Here is a 20,370-nt window from a genome sequence, read left to right as displayed (position 1 = left end):
AAACAAATCAAAATATATATTATATTTGAGATTCTTCAAAGTAGCCACCCTTTTCCATGATGACAGCCTTGCACACTCTTGGCATTCTCTCAACCAGCTTCATGGGGTAGTCACCTGGAATGCATTTCAATTAACAGGTGTGCCTTGTTAAAAGTTAATTTGAGGAATTTCTTTCCTTCTTAATGCGTTTGAGCAAATCAGTGTGTTGTGACAAGGTAGGGGTAGTATACAGAAATTAGCCCTATTTGGTAAAAGACCAAGTTGGTATTATGGCAAGAACAGCGCCAATGAGCAAAGAGAAACGACAGTCTATCATTACTTTAAGATATGAAGTTGAAAGTTTCTTCAAGTGAGGTCGCAAAAACCATCAGGCGCTGTGATGAAACTGGCTCTCATGAGAACCGCCACAGGAAAGGAAGACCCAGAGTTACCTCTGCTGCAGAGGATAAGTTCATTAGAGTTACCAGCCTCAGAAATTGCAGCCCAAATGAATGCTTCACAGAGTTCAAGTAACAGACACATTTCAACATAAACCGTTCAGAGGAGTCTGTGTGAATCATGGTCGAATTGCTGCAAAGAAACCACTACTAAAAGACACCAATAATAAGAAAATACTTACTTGGGCCAAGAAACACGAGCAATGGACATTATACCAGTGGAAATCTGTCCTTTGGTCTGATGGGTCCACATTTGATATTTTTGGTTCCAACCACCATGTCTTTGTGAGGCGCAGAGTAGGTGAACGGATGATCTCTGCATGTGTGGTTCCCACCGTGAAGCATGGAGGAGGAGGTGTGATGGTGCTTTGCTGGTGATTTATTTAGAATTCAAGGCACACTTAACTAGCATTGCTACCACAGCATTCTGCAGCGATACGCCATCCCATCTGGTTTGTGCTTAGTGGGACTATCATTTGTTTTTCAACAGGACAATGACCCAACACACCTCCAGGCTGTGTAAGGGCTATTTGACCAAGAAGGAGAGTGATGGAGTGCTGCATCGGATGACCTGGCCTCCACAATCACCCAACCTCAACCCAATTGAGATGGTTTGGGATGTGAAGGAAAAACAGCCAACAAGTGCTCAGCATATGTAGGAACTCCTTCAAGAATGTTGGAAAAGCATTCCAGGTGAAGCTGGTTGAGAGAATGCCAAGCGTGTGCAAAGCTGTCAAGGCAAAGGGTGGCAACTTTGAAGAATCTAAAATATATTTTGATTTGTTTAACACTTTTTTTTGGTTACAACATGATTCCATATATGTTATTTCATAGTTTTGATGTCTTAACTATTATTCTACCATGTAGAAAATAGTAAAAATAAAGAAAAACCCTTGAATGAGTAAGTGTGTCCAAACTATTGACTGGTACAGTATGTGTAGATAGTACATTTTATGTTTAGGTTTTCAATATATCACCAACTGTTTCTGCTTATTGGCTATTGATTTGGACACTTTAAAACTGTTTTGACTATTTATCAACATGCCTTGTCAAAAGGAAGTAGCGACAGCATCATTTTCAACTTAAGTTCTAGGAATATAAATTGAACTTTCAACATTAATGTCCAATGGTATTGTACTAAATCAGGTTAAAAAAAAACTGCTGAATTAGTCCAAAAACGTGCCATGATATACCAGAAATCACCTAAACGGGGTTTACCCTGCCTACCAAGATAGACCACACCATGTCGTTTCCAATGGGAGGCTAGTGAGTGTGATAATACCACAGATATATAGGACAATGAGCTAGTTATAAAACATATTTGGTATTATCTCCAGTAACATCTGAACCATTCTGGGAGCTTTCTCACACTGAAGCTATGGGGGCATTATGTCACGTTCACTACCTAGTCGGAAATAGAAAACTCCGACTTGCTAACTGGTTGAACGCGGAACGTGGGATAACTACAACACGTTAGCAAGTCTGAAATGTGTCGTCGTTCCGACTAGCACATGAACGTGGCATTAAGGACCTCTGTATCCTGTAGTTCTGTGTCGTAATCAAGGACTGGTCGTAGAAGTGACAAGCTAACCATATGATGCTAGGCTAGCTAGCTGATGATAGCCTTGCCGTTTGGTATTGGTGAGAGGCTGTATGTAGTCAGTGCGTGTAGCTAAAGCCAGCTAGTCACAGACAGACAAGGAACAACGCTAGCAAGTCTGATCATTGTATTATTATTATTTTTTTTTGCATAAGGACACAACCAACGTTATCTAGGTCGCTGGCTTGCTAACGTCAGCAAGCTCGGGTAGTCAACAAGCAAGTAAAAAGTAGCGTAACTAGTCACCTAGGTCAACAGACCACGGCATTAAATATGAATGGCATAATGAAGAACGAGGGAATAGCGGGGACAGAGAGGTTCGCTAGCCCGGGGAAAGGCAGGGGACTACGGGCTGTGAAGCACTTTGCTGTCGGAGACCTCGTGTTTGCCTGTCCTGCCTATTCCTACGTCCTGACGGTGAATGAAAGAGGAGCGCATTGTGAATACTGCTTCACCAGGTATGGGACAGCTGTCAAAACACGACGTGTTTGGTGTTATATAATATACATTATATCTACGACTTCTGTTTGTGGTTCTATCAAGCTATCTGGCTAACCTTATTCTACATGAATAGGATATTTCGCTCTATTGTCACTTGATATACGGCTGTTTTATGTTGTCGATTTATTTTTTCTTCTACAGTAAGGTGTTCTCAAACAATAACGTTGTAGAAATAATTCGACATGCTGGAAGGCATTGACTAGAAGTGGATGTCACTCCGAACCATGTGGCTTTCAGCAGCTGACAAAAACACACAGCTGTTTCTTCTGAGAAGGCCCATTCAGTAGCATGCCGCGTTCACGTAGTAGTTGGAACTAGAAAACTCGGGCATTTACGACTTGCATATCTGGTTGTAGTTATACACGTGCCGCGTACAACGAATCATCAAGTCGGACGTTTCCGAATTCTGACAAGTACGGGAACGCGACATCAGGCTCAGCTTGTTGTTCTGCCAAGAAGGAATTAATGAAATTGCGTTGAGACCAATGAGGTATATAAACCCTGGATTGCTGATGCTATGTATTTGCCATTGAGAGGCTTTGAAGCTTCTGGCCTGCCATATTGGCACTCCCTAACAGTCCTCCATAAGAATGATTGGAATTCTGCAGTCCAATTCAATGTTTAAAGGACAAAATGTACATGTATTTTTGTTGTAGTGGGGACAGTAACATTAGTACAAAAAACCAAAAAAACATTTTTAAGGATAGCGTATCGCTGCCGAATGCTGTGGTAGCCATTCTGGTTAAGTGTGCCTTGAATTCTAAATAAATCACTGACAGTGTCACCAGCAAAGCACCATCACACCTCCTCCTCCATGCTTCACGGTGGGAACCACACATGCGGAGATCATCCAAAAAATCTCAAATTTGGACTCATCAGACAAAAGGACCGATTTCCACCGGTCTAATGTCCATTGCTTGTGTTTCTTGGCCCAAGCAAGTCTCTTCTTCTTCCTATTGGTGTCCTTTAGTAGTGGTTTCGTTGAAGCTATTTGACCATGAAGGCCTGATTCATGCAGTCTCCTCTGAACAGTAGATGTTGAGATGTGTCTGTTACTTGAACTCTATGAAGCATTTATTTGGCCTGCAATTTCTGAGGCTGGTAACTCTAATGAACTTATCCTCTGCAGCAGAGGTAACTCTGGGTCTTCCTTTCCTGTGGCGGTCCTCATGAGAGCCAGTTTCATCATAGCGTTTGATGGTTTTTGTGACTGTATTTGAATAAACTTTTAAAGTTCTTGAAATGTTCCCGGATTGACTGACCTTCATGTCTTGAAGTAATGAAGGACTGTCGTTTCTCTTTGCTTATTAGAGCTGTTCTTGCCATAATATGGACTTGGTCTTTTACCAAATAGGGCTATCTTCTGTATACCACCCCTACCTTGTCACAACAGAACTGATTGGCTCAAACGCATTAAAAATGAAATAAATTCCACAAATACATTTTTTAACAAGGCACACCTGTTAATTGAAATGCATTCCAGGTGTCTACCTCATGAAGCTGGTTGAGAGAATGCCAAGAGTGTGCAAAGCTGGGTGGCTACTTTGAAGAATCTCAAATATAAAATATATTTTGATTTGTTTAACACTTTTTTTGGTTACTGTATGATTCCATATGTGTTATTTCATAGTTGTGATGTCTTCACTACTATTCTACAATGTAGAAAATAGTAAAACATAAAGAAAAACCTTGAATGAGTAGGTGTGTCCGAACGTTTGACTGGTACTGTACATGGAATGCTTTCTTAAGAGGCATGCTCCTCAGCGACTCCCTCATTTATACCAAAGATTACCACATACACACGGTTAGCAGATGTTACTGGTCACACGGTTAGCAGATGTTACTGGTCACACGGTTAGCAGATGTTACTGGTCACACGGTTAGCAGATGTTACTGGTCACACGGTTAGCAGATGTTAATGGTCACATACACATGGTTAGCAGATGTTAATGCGAGTGTAGTGAAATGCTTGTGCTTCTAGTTCCAACAGTGCAGTAATATCTAACAATTCCACAACAACTACCTAATACACACAAATCTAAGCAAAGGAATTGAATAAGAATATATACATATAAATATATGGATGAGCGATGGCCGAGCGGCATAGGCAAGATGCAATAGATAGTATAAAATACATATGGCATGAGTAATGCAAGATATGTAAACATTATTAAAGTGACTAGTGATCCATTTATTAGTGGCCATTGATTTCAAGTCTGTATGTTTGCAGCAGCCTCTCTGAGTTAGTGATGACTGTTTAACAGTCTGATGGCCTTGAGATAGAAGCTGTTTTTCAGTCTCTCGTTCCCAGCTTTGATGCACCTGTACTGACTTCGCCTTCTGGATGATAGCGGGGTGAACACACAGTGGCTCAGGTGGTTGTTGTCCTTAATTCTTTTTGTTTGGCCTTCCTGTGACATCGGGTGCTCTAGGTGTCCTGGAGGGCAGGTAGTTTGCCCCCGGTAATGCGGTGTGCAGACCGCACCACCCTCATAATATCACCACCCATATAATATCTATTATAGTGACAAGATAGCCGAGTGACCGCTCTAACAATGGAAATACATGTCCTCAATCATTGAAGGCAGGTGAGATCAGGTGTTTTGGTATTTATTAAGGATCACACATTAGCTGCTGCCGTGTAATTCGACACGCTCGGAGACCATACAAAAAGGGGCTCATCTCTCGCGGACAGATTTTGCGCGGAGTAAGTCCATTCGCTTCGCCTCTTCCTCTCTTGTTTACACTCAGTTGAAGACAAAAGGATAAACACACACACAGTTTGCTTTCAGTTGGGTTTCCCAAAAGCATCGTAGCGATAAGATCATCTTAATTGCACTGAAACAAAATGGAGGAGAGAGACAGACATCTCTCTCTATTTTCTCTCCTCTTCTCTCTCTTTCAGCTATTTGAAGCTGGTGTACAAAACCCGAAAGTTAAAAAAAATAAAAACAAAACTTTCTCTCTGACAGACACACCCTCTCAATTCAATTTAAGAGGCTTTATTGGCATGGGGACTGGAGCTGCCGCATTCAAGGAGCGGGACACTAATTCGGACGCTTATAAGAAATCCCGCTATACCCTCAGACGAACCATCAAACGCACGACAACACCTTCTCCCCCTCAGGAGACTGAAAAGATTTGGCATGGGTCCCTAGATCCTCAAAGTTCTACAGCTGAACCATCGAGAGCATCCTGACCTGTTGCATCACCGCCTGGTATGGCAACTGCTTGGCATCTGACCGTAAGCTGCTACAGAGGGTACTGCGTCCGGCCCAGTACATCACTGGAGCCAAGCTTCCTGCCATCCAGGACCTATAGAATAGGCGGTGTCAGAGGAAAGCCCATAAAATTGGCAGAGACTCCAGTCACCCAAGTCGTAGACTGTTTTCTCTGCTACCGCACGGTAAGCGGTACCGGAGCACCAAGTCTAGGACCAAAAGGCTAGCTTAACAGCTTCTACCCCAGAAGCCACAAGACTGCTGAACAATTAACAGTTAATCAAATGGCCACTGGACTATTTACATTGACCCCTCCCATTTTTTTTCTACACTGATGCTACTCGCTGTTTATTATCTATGCATCTTCACTTCACCCCTACCTACATATACAAATTACCTCAACTAACCTGTACCTCCGCCCCCTGACTCGGTACCGGTGCCCCCTGACTCGGTACCGGTACACCCTGACTCGGTACCGGTACTCGTTATTCTTATTTTATTGTGTTCATTTTTATTATTTTTTACTTTAGTTTATAAGGAATAGAGGTAAGGTCTACACCTGTTGAATTCGCCGCATGTGACAAATAAAGTTTGATTTGAGTCTGTACATAGTCAAAGCTTTCCTTAATTTTGGGTCAATCACTGTGGTCAGGTATTCTGCCACTGTGTACTCTCTGTTTAGGGACAAATAATATTCTAGTTTGCTCAGTTTCTTTTTTTGTAAATTCTTTACAATGTGTCAAGTAATTTATTTTTGTTTTCTCATGATTTGGATGGGATTAATTGTGTTGTCCTGGGGCTCTGTGGGGTGTGTTTGTGAGCAGAGCCCCAGGACCAGCTTGCTTAGGGGACTCTTCTCCAGGTTTATTTCTCGATAGGTGATGGCTTTGTTATGGAAGGTTTGGGAATGGCTTCCTTTTAGGTGGTTGTAGAATTTAACCTCTTACATCTAGACGTTCCGCTAGCGGAACACCTGCTCCAATATCCAATGATAGGCGTGGCGCGAATTACAAATTCCTTTAAAATACAAAAACTTCAATTTTTCAAACATATGACTATTTCACAGCATTTTAAAGACAAGACTGTCCTTTATCTAACCACACTGTCCGATTTCAAAAAGGCTTTACAGCGAAAGCAAAACATTAGATTATGTCAGCAGAGTACCCAGCCAGAAATAATCAGACACCCATTTTTCAAGCTAGCATATGTCACAAAAAACAAAATCACAGCTAAATGCAGCACTAACCTTTGATGATCTTCATCAGATGACACACCTAGGACATTATGTTATACAATACATGCATGTTTTGTTCAATCAAGTTCATATTTATATCAAAAACCAGCTTTTTACATTAGCATGTGACGTTCAGAACTAGCAAACTTCCGGTGAATTTACTAAATTACTCACGATAAACGTTCACAAAAAACATAATTATTTTAAGAATTATAGATACAGAACTCCTTTGTGCAATCGAGGTGTCCGATTTTAAAATAGCTTTTCGGTGAAAGCACATTTTGCAATATTCTGAGTAGATAGCCCAGCCATCACGGCTAGCTATTTAGACACCCAGCAAATGTAGCACTCATCAAAGTCAGATTTACTATAAGAAAAATGTTATTACCTTTGCTGTCTTCGTCAGAATGCACTCCCAGGACTGCTACTTCAATAACAAATGTTGGTTTGGTTCAAAATAATCCATAGTTATATCCAAACAGCGGCGTTTTGTTAGTGCGTTCAAGACACTATCCGAAGTGTAAATAAGGGTCACGAGCATGGCGCATTTCGTGACAAAAGATTTCTAAATATTCCATTACCGTACTTCGAAGCATGTCAACCGCTGTTTAAAATCAATTTTTATGCCATTTTTCTCATAAAAAAGCGATAATATTCCGACCGGCAATCTGCGTTTAGGTAAACAGACGAAAGAAAACAAAGCATGGGGTCGACGCGGGCACGGGCCTGAGTCTCACAGTACTGTAACCAGCCACTATCCAAACGCGCTACTTTTTTTCAGCCAGAGCCTGCAAAGCCACGATTCAGCTTTTTGCCGCCTTCTGAGAGCCCATGGGAGCCGTAGGAAGTGTCACGTAACAGCAGAGATCCTCTGTAATGGATAGAGATAATCAAGAAGGGCAAGAAATTGTCAGACAGGGCACTTCCTGCATGGAATCTTCTCAGCTTTTGGCCTGCCAAATGAGTTCTGTTATACTCACAGACACCATTCAAACAGTTTTAGAAACTTTGGAGTGTTTTCTATCCAAAGCTAATAATTATATGCATATTCTAGTTTCTGGGCAGGAGTAATAATCTGATTAAATCGGGTACGTTTTTTATCCGGCTGTGAAAATACTGCCCATAACAGGTTAACGGCTCTTTTTTGGATTTTGATAATTAGTGGGTGTCATGCATTATTTATTTTTTTTACGTTGTACACAGAGGATAATTTTTTTCATAATTCGGCATGCAGAGTCTCAATTGGGTGTTTGTCATTTTGTGAATTCTTGGTTGGTGAGCGGACCACAGACCAATGGGTTCTATTAGACATACCAGATCCTAATTGGTATGTCTAATTTTATGTTCCTTTTGATGGCATAGAAGGCCCTTCTTGCCTTGTCTCTCAGATCGTTCACAGCTTTGTGGCAGTTACCTGTGGCGCTGCTGTTTAGGCCGAGGTATGTATCGTTTTTTGGTTTGCTCTAGGGCAACGGTGTCTAGATGGAATTTGTATTTGTGGTCCTGACGACTGGACCTTTTTTGGAACACCGTTATGTTTATCTTACAGAGATTAACTGTCAGGTCCCAGGTCTGACAGAATCTGTTCAGAAGGTCTAGGTGCTGCTGTAGGTCCTTCTTGGTTGGTGACAGAAGCACCAGATCATCAGCAAATAGTGGACGTTTGACTTCAGATTCTAGTAGGTTGAGGCCGGGTGCTGCAGACTTTTCTAGTGCCCTCGCCAATTTGTTGATATATATGTTGAAGAGGGTGGGGCTTAAGCTGCATCCCTGTCTCACCCCACCGCCCTGTGGAAAGAGAGGTGTGTGTGTGTGTGTGTGTGTGTGTGTGTGGTTTTTGCCAATTTTAACCACACACTTGTTGTTTGTGTACATAGATTTTATGTTTTTCCCCCAACACCAGTTTCCATCAATTTGTATAGCAGACCCTCATGCCAAATTGAGTCAAGCCTTTTTTGAAATCAACAAAGCATGAGAAGACTCTGTCTGTCTCTGACTGTCTCTCTCTCTCTGACTCTCTCTCTCTGTCTCTCTTTCTGTCTCTCTCTCTCGGCACCTGCATCACTATCACCTATTGCAGCAATTGTGAGTTTCATTACAGGACTGATCAAATCAGTCATATGCTCACTCTCAGAAATGCTAAATAGGTGAGCTCTTGTTTAGGGTTGGGGTCAATCCAGTCAAATCAGTAAGTACACTGAAATTCCAATTCTCTTCAATGCTTCTCAACGAGGAAGATTTGGAATTTGGTTTAGTTTCTGAATTTATTGGAATTATATTGACTCAACCCTGGTCTTGTTTGGTCTGAAGGCTACAGGCTGAGACGGAGAGTGGAGCGGAACCTGCTTTAGTTTGTTGTGACACACCGTGAGGCTGAGAGAGTGGAGCGGAACCTGCTTTAGTTTGTTGTGACACACCGTGAGGCTGAGAGAGTGGAGCGGAACCTGCTTTAGTTTGTTGTGACACACCGTGAGGCTGAGAGAGTGGAGCGGAACCTGCTTTAGTTTGTTGTGACACACCGTGAGGCTGAGAGAGTGGAGCGGAACCTGCTTTAGTTTGTTGTGACACACCGTGAGGCTGAGAGAGTGGAGCGGAACCTGCTTTAGTTTGTTGTGACACACCGTGAGGCTGAGAGAGTGGAGCGGAACCTGCTTTAGTTTGTTGTGACACACCGTGAGGCTGAGAGAGTGGAGCGGAACCTGCTTTAGTTTGTTGTGACACACCGTGAGGCTGAGAGAGTGGAGCGGAACCTGCTTTAGTTTGTTGTGACACACCGTGAGGCCGAGAGAGTGGAGCGGAACCTGCTTTAGTTTGTGACACACCGTGAGGCCGAGAGAGTAGAGCGGACACTACTTTAGTTTGTTGTGACACACCGTGAGGCTGAGAGAGTAGAGCGGACACTACTTTAGTTTGTTGTGACACACCGTGAGGCTGAGAGAGTAGAGCGGACACTACTTTAGTTTGTTGTGACACACCGTGAGGCTGAGAGAGTAGAGCGGACACTACTTTAGTTTGTTGTGACACACCGTGAGGCTGAGAGAGTGGAGCGGAACCTGCTTTAGTTTGTTGTGACACACCGTGAGGCTGAGAGAGTAGAGCGGACACTGCTTTAGTTTGTGACACACCGTGAGGCTGAGAGAGTGGAGCGGAACCTGCTTTAGTTTGTTGTGACACACCGTGAGGCTGAGAGAGTGGAGCGGAACCTGCTTTAGTTTGTTGTGACACACCGTGAGGCTGAGAGAGTGGAGCGGAACCTGCTTTAGTTTGTTGTGACACACCGTGAGGCTGAGAGAGTGGAGCGGAACCTGCTTTAGTTTGTTGTGACACACCGTGAGGCTGAGAGAGTAGAGCGGACACTGCTTTAGTTTGTTGTGACACACCGTGAGGCTGAGAGAGTGGAGCGGAACCTGCTTTAGTTTGTTGTGACACACCGTGAGGCTGAGAGAGTGGAGCGGAACCTGCTTTAGTTTGTTGTGACACACCGTGAGGCTGAGAGAGTGGAGCGGAACCTGCTTTAGTTTGTTGTGACACACCGTGAGGCTGAGAGAGTGGAGCGGAACCTGCTTTAGTTTGTTGTGACACACCGTGAGGCTGAGAGAGTGGAGCGGAACCTGCTTTAGTTTGTTGTGACACACCGTGAGGCTGAGAGAGTGGAGCGGAACCTGCTTTAGTTTGTTGTGACACACCGTGAGGCTGAGAGAGTGGAGCGGAACCTGCTTTAGTTTGTTGTGACACACCGTGAGGCCGAGAGAGTGGAGCGGAACCTGCTTTAGTTTGTGACACACCGTGAGGCAGAGAGAGTAGAGCGGACACTACTTTAGTTTGTTGTGACACACCGTGAGGCTGAGAGAGTAGAGCGGACACTACTTTAGTTTGTTGTGACACACCGTGAGGCTGAGAGAGTAGAGCGGACACTACTTTAGTTTGTTGTGACACACCGTGAGGCTGAGAGAGTAGAGCGGACACTACTTTAGTTTGTTGTGACACACCGTGAGGCTGAGAGAGTGGAGCGGAACCTGCTTTAGTTTGTTGTGACACACCGTGAGGCTGAGAGAGTAGAGCGGACACTGCTTTAGTTTGTTGTGACACACCGTGAGGCTGAGAGAGCAGAGCGGACACTGCTTTAGTTTGTTGTGACACACCGTGAGGCTGAGAGAGTGGAGCGGAACCTGCTTTAGTTTGTTGTGACACACCGTGAGGCTGAGAGAGTAGAGCGGACACTACTTTAGTTTGTTGTGACACACCGTGAGGCTGAGAGAGTAGAGCGGAACCTGCTTTAGTAGTGGCACTCCTGACTCTCTCTAGGACAGGCCTTTTATATGTAGCCTACACAGACATGGACCCACACACACACACACACACACACACCACAGCCTCACTTGTTTCTGGAGACATGCCCAGGTTTATATATATATAAAAGTGACCTTTCTTTGCACCATCTGCCCTTAACAGAGAGATGGATGAGAGTCCACACTAGAGTGTGTGTTTGAGACAGCGAGAGCATAGTGTGTAGGTAATATCTTGCTATCCTTGATGTCTCACTCATCTCAACTTTCAACAACATTTGACAACATTCCCTCTCTCTCCCTCCCTCTCCCTCCCTCTCTCTCCCTCTCTCTCCCTCTCTCTTCTCTCCTCTCTTCCTCTCTCTCTCTCTGCAGGAGGGAAGGCCTCTCCAAATGTGGAAAGTGTAAACAAGCTTACTACTGTGAGATCGACTGCCAGGTATAGTGTGTTTGTGGTTAGCATGCTTACTATATGACGGTGTGTGTGAACAGTGTAATGTTGACCTTGTAACATCCCCAGGATATTCAGGATATTCGGTAATACAGGCACTGAACACAAAGGGTGCTTTTTTCAAACCCCACTGATCCTCTGAGAACCGATGGTTACAACGCTAACAAGTACATGTCAAATCCCATAGCAAATGCTAATGAGCGCATTACGAACAATTCTTATACCGTCTCTGACCTAAACTATTTGCAGGACATCCCAACTCATAAAGTTATACAAGTGTCGTGTCTTTGGCTATGCCGGATTAAGTGATATGACATGCTAACCTATAAAATCCTTTCTCTGTAATTAATATTACCTGATTAAGCTAATCATGTAAATGTAATTAACTAGAAAGTCGGGGCACCACGGAAGAACGTTTATAGAGCCGTTATCTTCCGAATAAACTCTTAAAATACTTAGTCATATTTTACATCGATAGCAGTCAATATTAACCCTTATCTTATTTTCAGTCTCATAATGAAAGTTGTAAATTCTTGGCTATCTTCACGAACCCTGGCTAACAAGTTGAATCAGCAATACAAAATTGGGTTTAATTATTTATTTACTAAATACCTAAACTAATCACACAGAATTACAAATACACCGAATACAAATGATGTCATACATGATGGCTGGTTACACAAAGGAAAGGGGGTTGGGCTTGAATGAAAGAGCGGGAAGACTTAGGAACAAAGAAACAGCAGCAATGCTATCGTAAATACATTATCTTATGCATTCTAAATTACCGCCCATTTGGAAAAGGAAAATGCAATAAATATTTACTCTGAGCTGCGCTTCGGTAGATTGGTCGTAGATGCTGGCCGGGTTGGCCAACAGATCTTCCTGTCCTCGGAAGAATGTCTCTGGTGGTAAATTGGATACGTGGTGGTATCTTCGTCCGTCTGTTAGACTGGATCCGTCGTCCGTCCTTTCCTAGCCAACGTCTACAGCGGCCGTTGCTAACTCAACGGCTAGGAAGTATCACTTCTGTAGTGAATAAGATCAAAGTTCATACCATTCGCCACCAAAGCTCACGCCAAGGTTGGCTTAGTTCTGTACTTGACATGTGTGTCCTTCTAACGTAGAGGCTGCAGACCTCACGTACTGGAACATGGTTATCTTTTCGTCAAAGGCTTATATAGTGGAGAGGGGGAAGGATGTGTTTCATCGTTTATAACCCCTGTCTCTTCACAGGGGTGGGCCACTGATCAAGCAGGGCACTTTCCTTATGAAAACCCAATTCTCTCATTTGGAAGCTAAAATTACATTTAATCTCCTAACAAACAATTTCAATATCAAACATTTCAATTGCATAACAATTCCATGTTACTCTGATAACTAGAGGGTGTATACTTTCTCAGGTACAGTTTATGTCGTCCTGTCATCAGTCATAATGTCTCAGATGACAACCGAACTGACATCCATACTCATTACATTCCCAAGCATATTTCCAACTGGTTTTATTACCAAAATATGGTTCCTTTTCCCCATTTGTTTGATGTTCCCAGACTCTCTATATTTAACACAGGCTATTCAAGTCCTTCAGTAGGGTCAGAAAGAGAGGGGAAGGGAGAAAGATATTTATGGGGGGGTCATAAACCTTACCCAAAGGCCAACGTCATGACACAAGTAACAAAAAAAAATGCTACTCACAGTTTGCTGCACGCCAAAACCCCAAATATTAGACAGCAAGGGCTCTTGATCCAGAAGGGGATTCTCTGCTGTTACCAAGTGACGCTTGATTTAGCAAGAAGCTAAGTACTTAACTAGATAGCTAACTGGCTACAAAATTAGCAAACCTTAGCATTTAGCACATTTTAGACATTTTTAACTTAGTTTTTTAAAATGTCGCACAAAATTTGGTCCCATCCACTAGCTCAGTCGTTGCAGCTTTTTATTTTGTTACATTCTACACATATATTTTATGTTTTGTTTGTTTTCCACAGTCCTTACATAGCAAGAATAAAGTAATTTGATATACATTACATCTGGATAGATAGTACTTATACATGCTACAATGTGTTTTCAGTCATAACTATTATAGAACACGAGGTTTTAATCCCACACCTTAGCTACTCTGTCCATCCCACCTAGAACTGGAAACCGCCATCTTGTTTTTTCCATGTGCTGTATATTTGTCAACTGTACTGTGATGTTTCACATAAAATTCGGAACCTTTTTCTAATCGCATATCTACTGATTGTAAGATAAGGATAAGTATTTTTACTAAAAGTATTATTATATTGTTGTTTTGATTATGGATTTTCAAATCTCCCAAAAGGGGAGGGTTTATTTGAGATAAATGTTGTGATTTTTCAGCCATTCCTAAACCTGTGACCAGAAACAAGCTACAAAGGGGCAATACCAAAATAAGTGGTTTAATGATTCTGTTTTTCTGAAGCAAAATCTGCTGAGATGGTTGTATGCCCCCGTATACATAGCATTCTGTTTGTGGCAAGAAGTTTTGTATTTAAATAGAAAAACTCAAATAAAATTATCAAGATTTGTGTGTCAGTTCATAAACCACGTGCCATGGAATCGGCACATCGAAAATCTCTTCCCAACTATTTTGCAACCTGCATGGTGCCGCTGTCAGCGTTTTGGTCCTCAAGTAAAACTTATTTTTATTTTTTTGTGTGACAATTTTGATCTGTAATAAAGGTCAGACAAACAAGTTCCTTACCTTCTCCCCTTCCACATGCCTCCTCCATGTTTGCGTTAATGCTGCAATCAGTTGGTTGTAATTTTGGATAGAGCAAACATTTTCATATATTTTATTAATGCCACGTGACAACTCCACCTCTCCTATTCATAATGTCATTCACAAAGATAATTCAATTTGTAACATTTTTTTATAACATTTGTAAAAAAAAATTGAAATATTTTTTTTACATAATAAATATTTGAATCTAACCATAATATTTGTGCTATCTTTTCTGGAGGATGAAACTGTAATTGCAACCAGCTTTGTACGGCTTGTTTTCAGACAGGGCGATATTTAAAAAAAGGTTCCGTATTCAATTAACTGAAAGTGAGAGGTTGTAATCTGGATAAAAGTATTTTGCTTCCTCTTTCGAAATACCATTTGGTGAATCATGGAATACTCCCATCATTTGTAACAGGTTTCTGTAAATTATTTCAGGTAGCATTTTCTTCTATGTTGAAGATTCAAAAATAATTTTTGCATTTAAAAAAAGTCAATATAATTTGCCTTATTTTTTATAAAATATTATACTTGATCGTTCCAGAATAAGTTCCTCTATTTCTTTGTTTTTCCTTTAACTTATTCTATACACACACACACACACACACACACACACACACACACACACACACACACAGTGCATTCGGAAAGTATTCAGACCCCTTGACTTTTTCCACATTTGTGACCAACCGCCTTGATTCGGTCTTATGTAGCAACATTTTTAATTGTGTTTTTTTACATTGGATAAAAGTAAAGATCCAGAGCTAGAAAATTGTATATCATACACTGCAGTTGAGGAACAATGGGAAAGGAATTCTGCTTTGAAAGTTGATAAACTTGTAACCTCACTTTGAGAGAATTGCCCTTGAATATTTTGGTACACCTACTGGAGAGCTCTTTGTCTACACCCTTTCAGCATCGTTCACACCCTCTTAAGCTTTAGCCCCACCCATCTCTTTAAGGATTCACATGTGCGGCCATGGTGGTAAACGCATGCTATATCAAATCTAAGTTCATTTGTCACATGCAAAGGATACAAATGGTGTAAATGGTACACCTGAAGTGGTTACTTGCATGGTAGCAATATCAAAAACAAAGTGTAAAGAAAAAAAATATTTTATAATTATTAGATGACGATTACCCAACACGCGTGTCTAAATTGATGGGTCATGTGAAGAACATGCTATAACTACCCCTCAGCCACATCTAACTAAGTGGATGGGTCACTATTGTCTAGAAATGTACACATGTTCATGAAAAATAATAGATGTCCGTAATCACCCCCAGACACACCTGGCTAACTTGATGGGTCATGTCATAATCCATCGGAAGTGGAGTCTTTTGGGTAGGTAGGTAGGTAGGTAGGTAGGTTGGCGATAGAGCCCGCCAAATTCAGAGCATCAATGTTGTGGAGAAAAGTAGCAAAACTTTTGTAGTTCTTGATGGCTAACGTTATATCTTTCAAAAACGTTGCGGTAGACAGGACTATCAACACATACGGAAGAGCTCACGTTACAGACAGAGCATGCTACATGGCAGACCAATCCAAACTCCTCTCCCAGCATGTCCAGCTCATCCATTATCTCAGCCAATCATGGCAAGTGGGAAGGTTCCTGACTTTTTCCGTGGCTAAACCAACTAGGCTCGTAATTTAACAATTGTGTTTTGTATTTATGTATGGAATACAAGTTTGTTATTACGGCACATGAAACTTCACATGTTCCAGAAGGCATTTCTTCCAAAAAAAATGAATTTTGATAAAGCATTTGTTTATGTTCAACTGTGCCTCTCCTGTTAAGTAGTAACGTGTGACATACGCCTAGTTTCCTGAAACGAGTCACATATATAGAATGCCTTCGGAAAGTATTCAGACCTCTTGATGTTTTCCACATTTTATGTTACAGCCTTATTCTAAAATGGATAACATTTTTATTTTTTTCCTCATTAATCTACCCACAATGCCCCATAATGACAAAGCAAAAAACTGGTTTTTGGACATTGTAGCACATTTATTAAAATGTTTCAACCCATACCTTATTTACATAAGTATTTCAGACCCTTTGCTATGAGACTCTAAATTGAGCTCAGATGCATCCTGTTTCCATTGATCATCCTGGAGATGTTTCTACAACTTGATTGGAGTCCACCATTTGGAAAGGCACACACCTGTGTATATAAGATCTCACAGTTGACAGTGCACATCCGAGCAAAAACCAATCCATGAGGTCAAAGAAATTGTCCGTAGAGCTCCGACACAGGATTGTGTCGAGGCACAGATCTGGGGAATGATACCAAAACATTTCTGCAGCATTGAAGGTCCCCAAGAACACAGTGGCCTCCATTCTTAAATGAAAGTAGTTTGGATCCACCAATACTCTTCCTAGAGCTGGCCGCCCAGCCAAACTGAGTAATCTGGGGGAAAAGTGCCTTGGTCAGGGAGGTGACCAAGAACCCGATGGTCACTCTGACAGAGCTCTAGAGTTCCTCTTTTGAGATGGTTGTCCTTCTGGAAGGGTCTCCCATCCCTGCAGCTCTTCACCAATAGAGTGAGTAGAGTGGCCAGACGGAAGCCACTCCTCAGTAAAAGGCACATGACAGCCCGCTTGGAGTTTGCCAAAATGCATCTAAAGACTCTCAGACCATGAGAAACAGATTCTCTGGTCTGATTGAACCAAGATTGAACTTTTTTGGCATGAATGCCAAGCGTCACGTCTGGAGGAAACCCGGCACCATCCTGACGGTGAAGCATGGTGGTGGCAGCATCAAGAACGGGAGAAACTCCCCAAATACAGGTTTGCCAAACTTGTAGCATCATACCCAAGACTCAATGCTGTAATCGCTGCCAAAGGTGCTTCAACAAAGTACTGAGTGAAGGGTCTGAATACTTATGTAAATGTGATATTTTTTTTATTTTTAATAAATTAGCAAAAATGTCAACCTGTTTTTGCTTTGTAATTATGGGGTGTTTGTGTGTGTGTGTAGATTGATTAAGGGGCAAAAAACCCCAATTTAATCAACTTTAGAATGAGGCTATAACATAAATGTAAAGGGGTCTGAATACTTTCTGAAAGCACTTTGTAATTCAATAAACAATTACAGATAGATCGTTTGAATTCAATAATGTTTTGCGTTTACTTTTTCCTGACCCTAAATATGCTACGCTGCTCGCAAATTCTAAAACCTTTTCTAGTATGTATAATCCCCCAACAAAAGATTTAACTACAGTAGGCCTGCTTACAGTGGTAGCCTACACACTTCAAAGCAAAAGGTCCAACTGTCTGTTCATCTGTTAAATTGTACTGTATATTATAAGCCGCGCTCCCTATCGGATCCACAGAGCAGAATACATGAAATAATAGCCTCCCTAATAGGGCCAATGAATGAGAGATGTACATGGTCATTTGTTGAAGGCTAAAGCTTCCTCTGGAAGATGAACCAACGGCCAGAAAAGGTGGTGAGGAATTTTAATAGTTTCAGTTTCAAGGTTTAATGTCACATGCACAAGTACAGTGAAATGCCTTTATGCAAATTCAAAACTTAACTATACAATAATCAATAGCGATGTATTACTAGAAAAAAACACAAGGAATAAGAAATATGAAATACGAAGTACATTCTGAAATGTTTATAAAAGAAGCCTATGTATTCGAAATATTGAATATTGTAATATTGTTGAAATATTGTTTACTTGAGATATTATTCAGACAAAAACATATAAAATGGGAATCTTCTGTTCTACTGGTTTTTTAAACTGCGCTCCGGATCGAATAGAGAAAAAATACTTGAAGTAGTTTTATCTATTTTTCTACTGTAAAGTGCGTTTCAATTAAATGAGAAGCTGGGACATTGTAGGCCTATAGGCTACTTCATAAGTATGAAACCATCACAGTCAGAAAAAGGTGAGGAATTTATTCTGCAATGATCGTGGAAAGGAAATGGATGCCTTGGCTTATTTCTAACTATTTTAGAGTGCAAAAAAAAAAAATGCAAGAAATTGTCTCTACTCACTAGTGGCGAATGATTGCATCTTGTTATGTTATTTACCTGTTTTTATTGTAATGAATAAGCATGTGATCATTTTCACAAAACACTAGACTACTGCCTGCGTACGGTGTAAAGACCATAGAGCTAAACACATGCTCTCGTTAATTTCAGTTTTGATAAATGCCAACTTTTTCCCTGAACTGACGCATGCATGTTTTGGGGTATATTTTGTAAGTACACAACGTTTATAAACGAGGCCCCAGGGAAAGTGTGTGTGTGTGTGGCGCGCTTGTGTGTTCCAGAGAAATGGATCCCCCTAAGGAAAGGTCATAGTGAACCCACACAACCAGTGTAACGCAACTACTAGGCTGCGTTCAACAGCACTGGGCCTTCCTCTGAAACAGAGCTGTGTTCAACAGCACTGGGCCTTCCTCTGAAACAGAGCTGTGTTCAACAGCACTGGGCCTTCCTCTGAAACAACATCATGCCCCATGGCTGTGTTCAACAGCACTGGGCCTTCCTCTGAAACAACATCATGCCCCATGGCTGTGTTCAACAGCACTGGGCCTTCCTCTGAAACAGAGCTGTGTTCAACAGCACTGGGCCTTCCTCTGAAACAACATCATGCCCCATGGCTGTGTTCAATAACCCTGTAGGACAGGGCTAGGCAACCCAGTTCCTGGAGTGCTGCAGGTATACTAAACAAAAATCTAAATGCAATATGCAACAATTTCAAAGATTTTAATGAATTACAGTTCATATAAGGAAATCAGTCAATTGAAATTAATTTATATCTATGGATTTCACATGACTGGGAATGCAGATATGCATTTGTTGGTCACAGATACCTTAAAAAAAGTAGAGGCCTGGATCAGAAAACCAGTCAGTATCTGGTTTGACCACCATTTGCATCATGCAGTGTCACACATCTCCTTCTCATAGAGTTGATCAGGCTGTTGATTGTGGCCTGTGGAATGTCCCAGTCCTCTTCTATTGCTGTACAAAGTTGCTGGATATTGGTGGGAACTGGAAAACGCTGTCCTACACGTCAATCCAGAGCATCCCAAACATGCTCAACAGTTAACATTTTGGTGAATATGCAGGCCATGGAACAACTGGGAAATGTTCAGCTTCCAGGAATTGTGTAGAGATGATGGCGATATGGGGCCGTGCATTATCATGCTGAAATAACATGAGATGATGGCAGCAGATGAATGGCACAACAATGGGCCTCAGGATCTCGTCACGATATCTCTATGCATTCAAACTGCGACAGATAAAATGCAATTGTGTTTGTTGTCCGTAGCTTAGGCCTGCCCATACCATAACCCCGCCACCATGGGGCACTCTGTTCACAACATTAACATCAGCAAACCGCTCCCCCACACGACTCCATACACGCTATCTTGCCGGGATTCATCAGTGAAGAGCACACTTTTCCAGCATGCCAGTGGACGTCGAAGGTGAGCATTTGCCCAATGAAGTCAGATACGACACCAAACTGCAGTCAGATCAAGACCCTGGTGAGGACAACGAGCATACAGATGAGCTTGTGCAGAAATTCTTTGGTTGTGCAAACCGAGTTTCATCAGCTGTCCGGGTGGCTAGTCTCTGACGATCCCAAAGGTGAAGAAGCCGAATGTGGAGGTCCTGGGCTGGCGTGGTTACACGTGGTCTGCGGTTGTGAGGCCGATTGGACGTACTGCCAAATTCTCTAAAACAACGGAGGTGGCTTATGTTAGATAAAGGAACATTAAATTCTCTGCCAACAGTTCTGGTGGACATTGCTGCAGTCAGCATGCCAAATTCACGCTCCCTCAAAACTTGAGACATCTGTGGCATTGTGTTGTGTGACAAAAGTGCACATTTGAGTGGCCTTTTATTGTCCCCAGCACAAGGTGCACCTGTGTAAT

General features: G+C 41.9%; 1 protein-coding gene across 1 annotated transcript in view; it reads left to right on the top strand.

Moving 5' to 3' along the window:
- The first annotated feature begins 1,962 nt into the window (after positions 1 to 1,962).
- Positions 1,963 to 20,370, top strand: part of LOC106611479 (N-lysine methyltransferase SMYD2-A) — a 45,165-nt gene continuing 26,757 nt past the window's right edge. The window contains exons 1-2 of the mRNA XM_045723717.1: positions 1,963 to 2,495; positions 11,655 to 11,718. Of these exons, the coding sequence (XP_045579673.1) occupies positions 2,311 to 2,495; positions 11,655 to 11,718 (249 nt within the window). The 5' untranslated portion in view covers positions 1,963 to 2,310. The remainder of the gene's footprint in view (positions 2,496 to 11,654; positions 11,719 to 20,370) is intronic.

The sequence above is a fragment of the Salmo salar genome, chromosome ssa09, assembly GCF_905237065.1.
Source record: "Salmo salar chromosome ssa09, Ssal_v3.1, whole genome shotgun sequence".
Lineage (NCBI taxonomy): Eukaryota > Metazoa > Chordata > Actinopteri > Salmoniformes > Salmonidae > Salmo > Salmo salar.
Note: the sequence above shows the minus strand (reverse complement) of the source record. Positions and strands in the feature narration are given on the sequence as shown.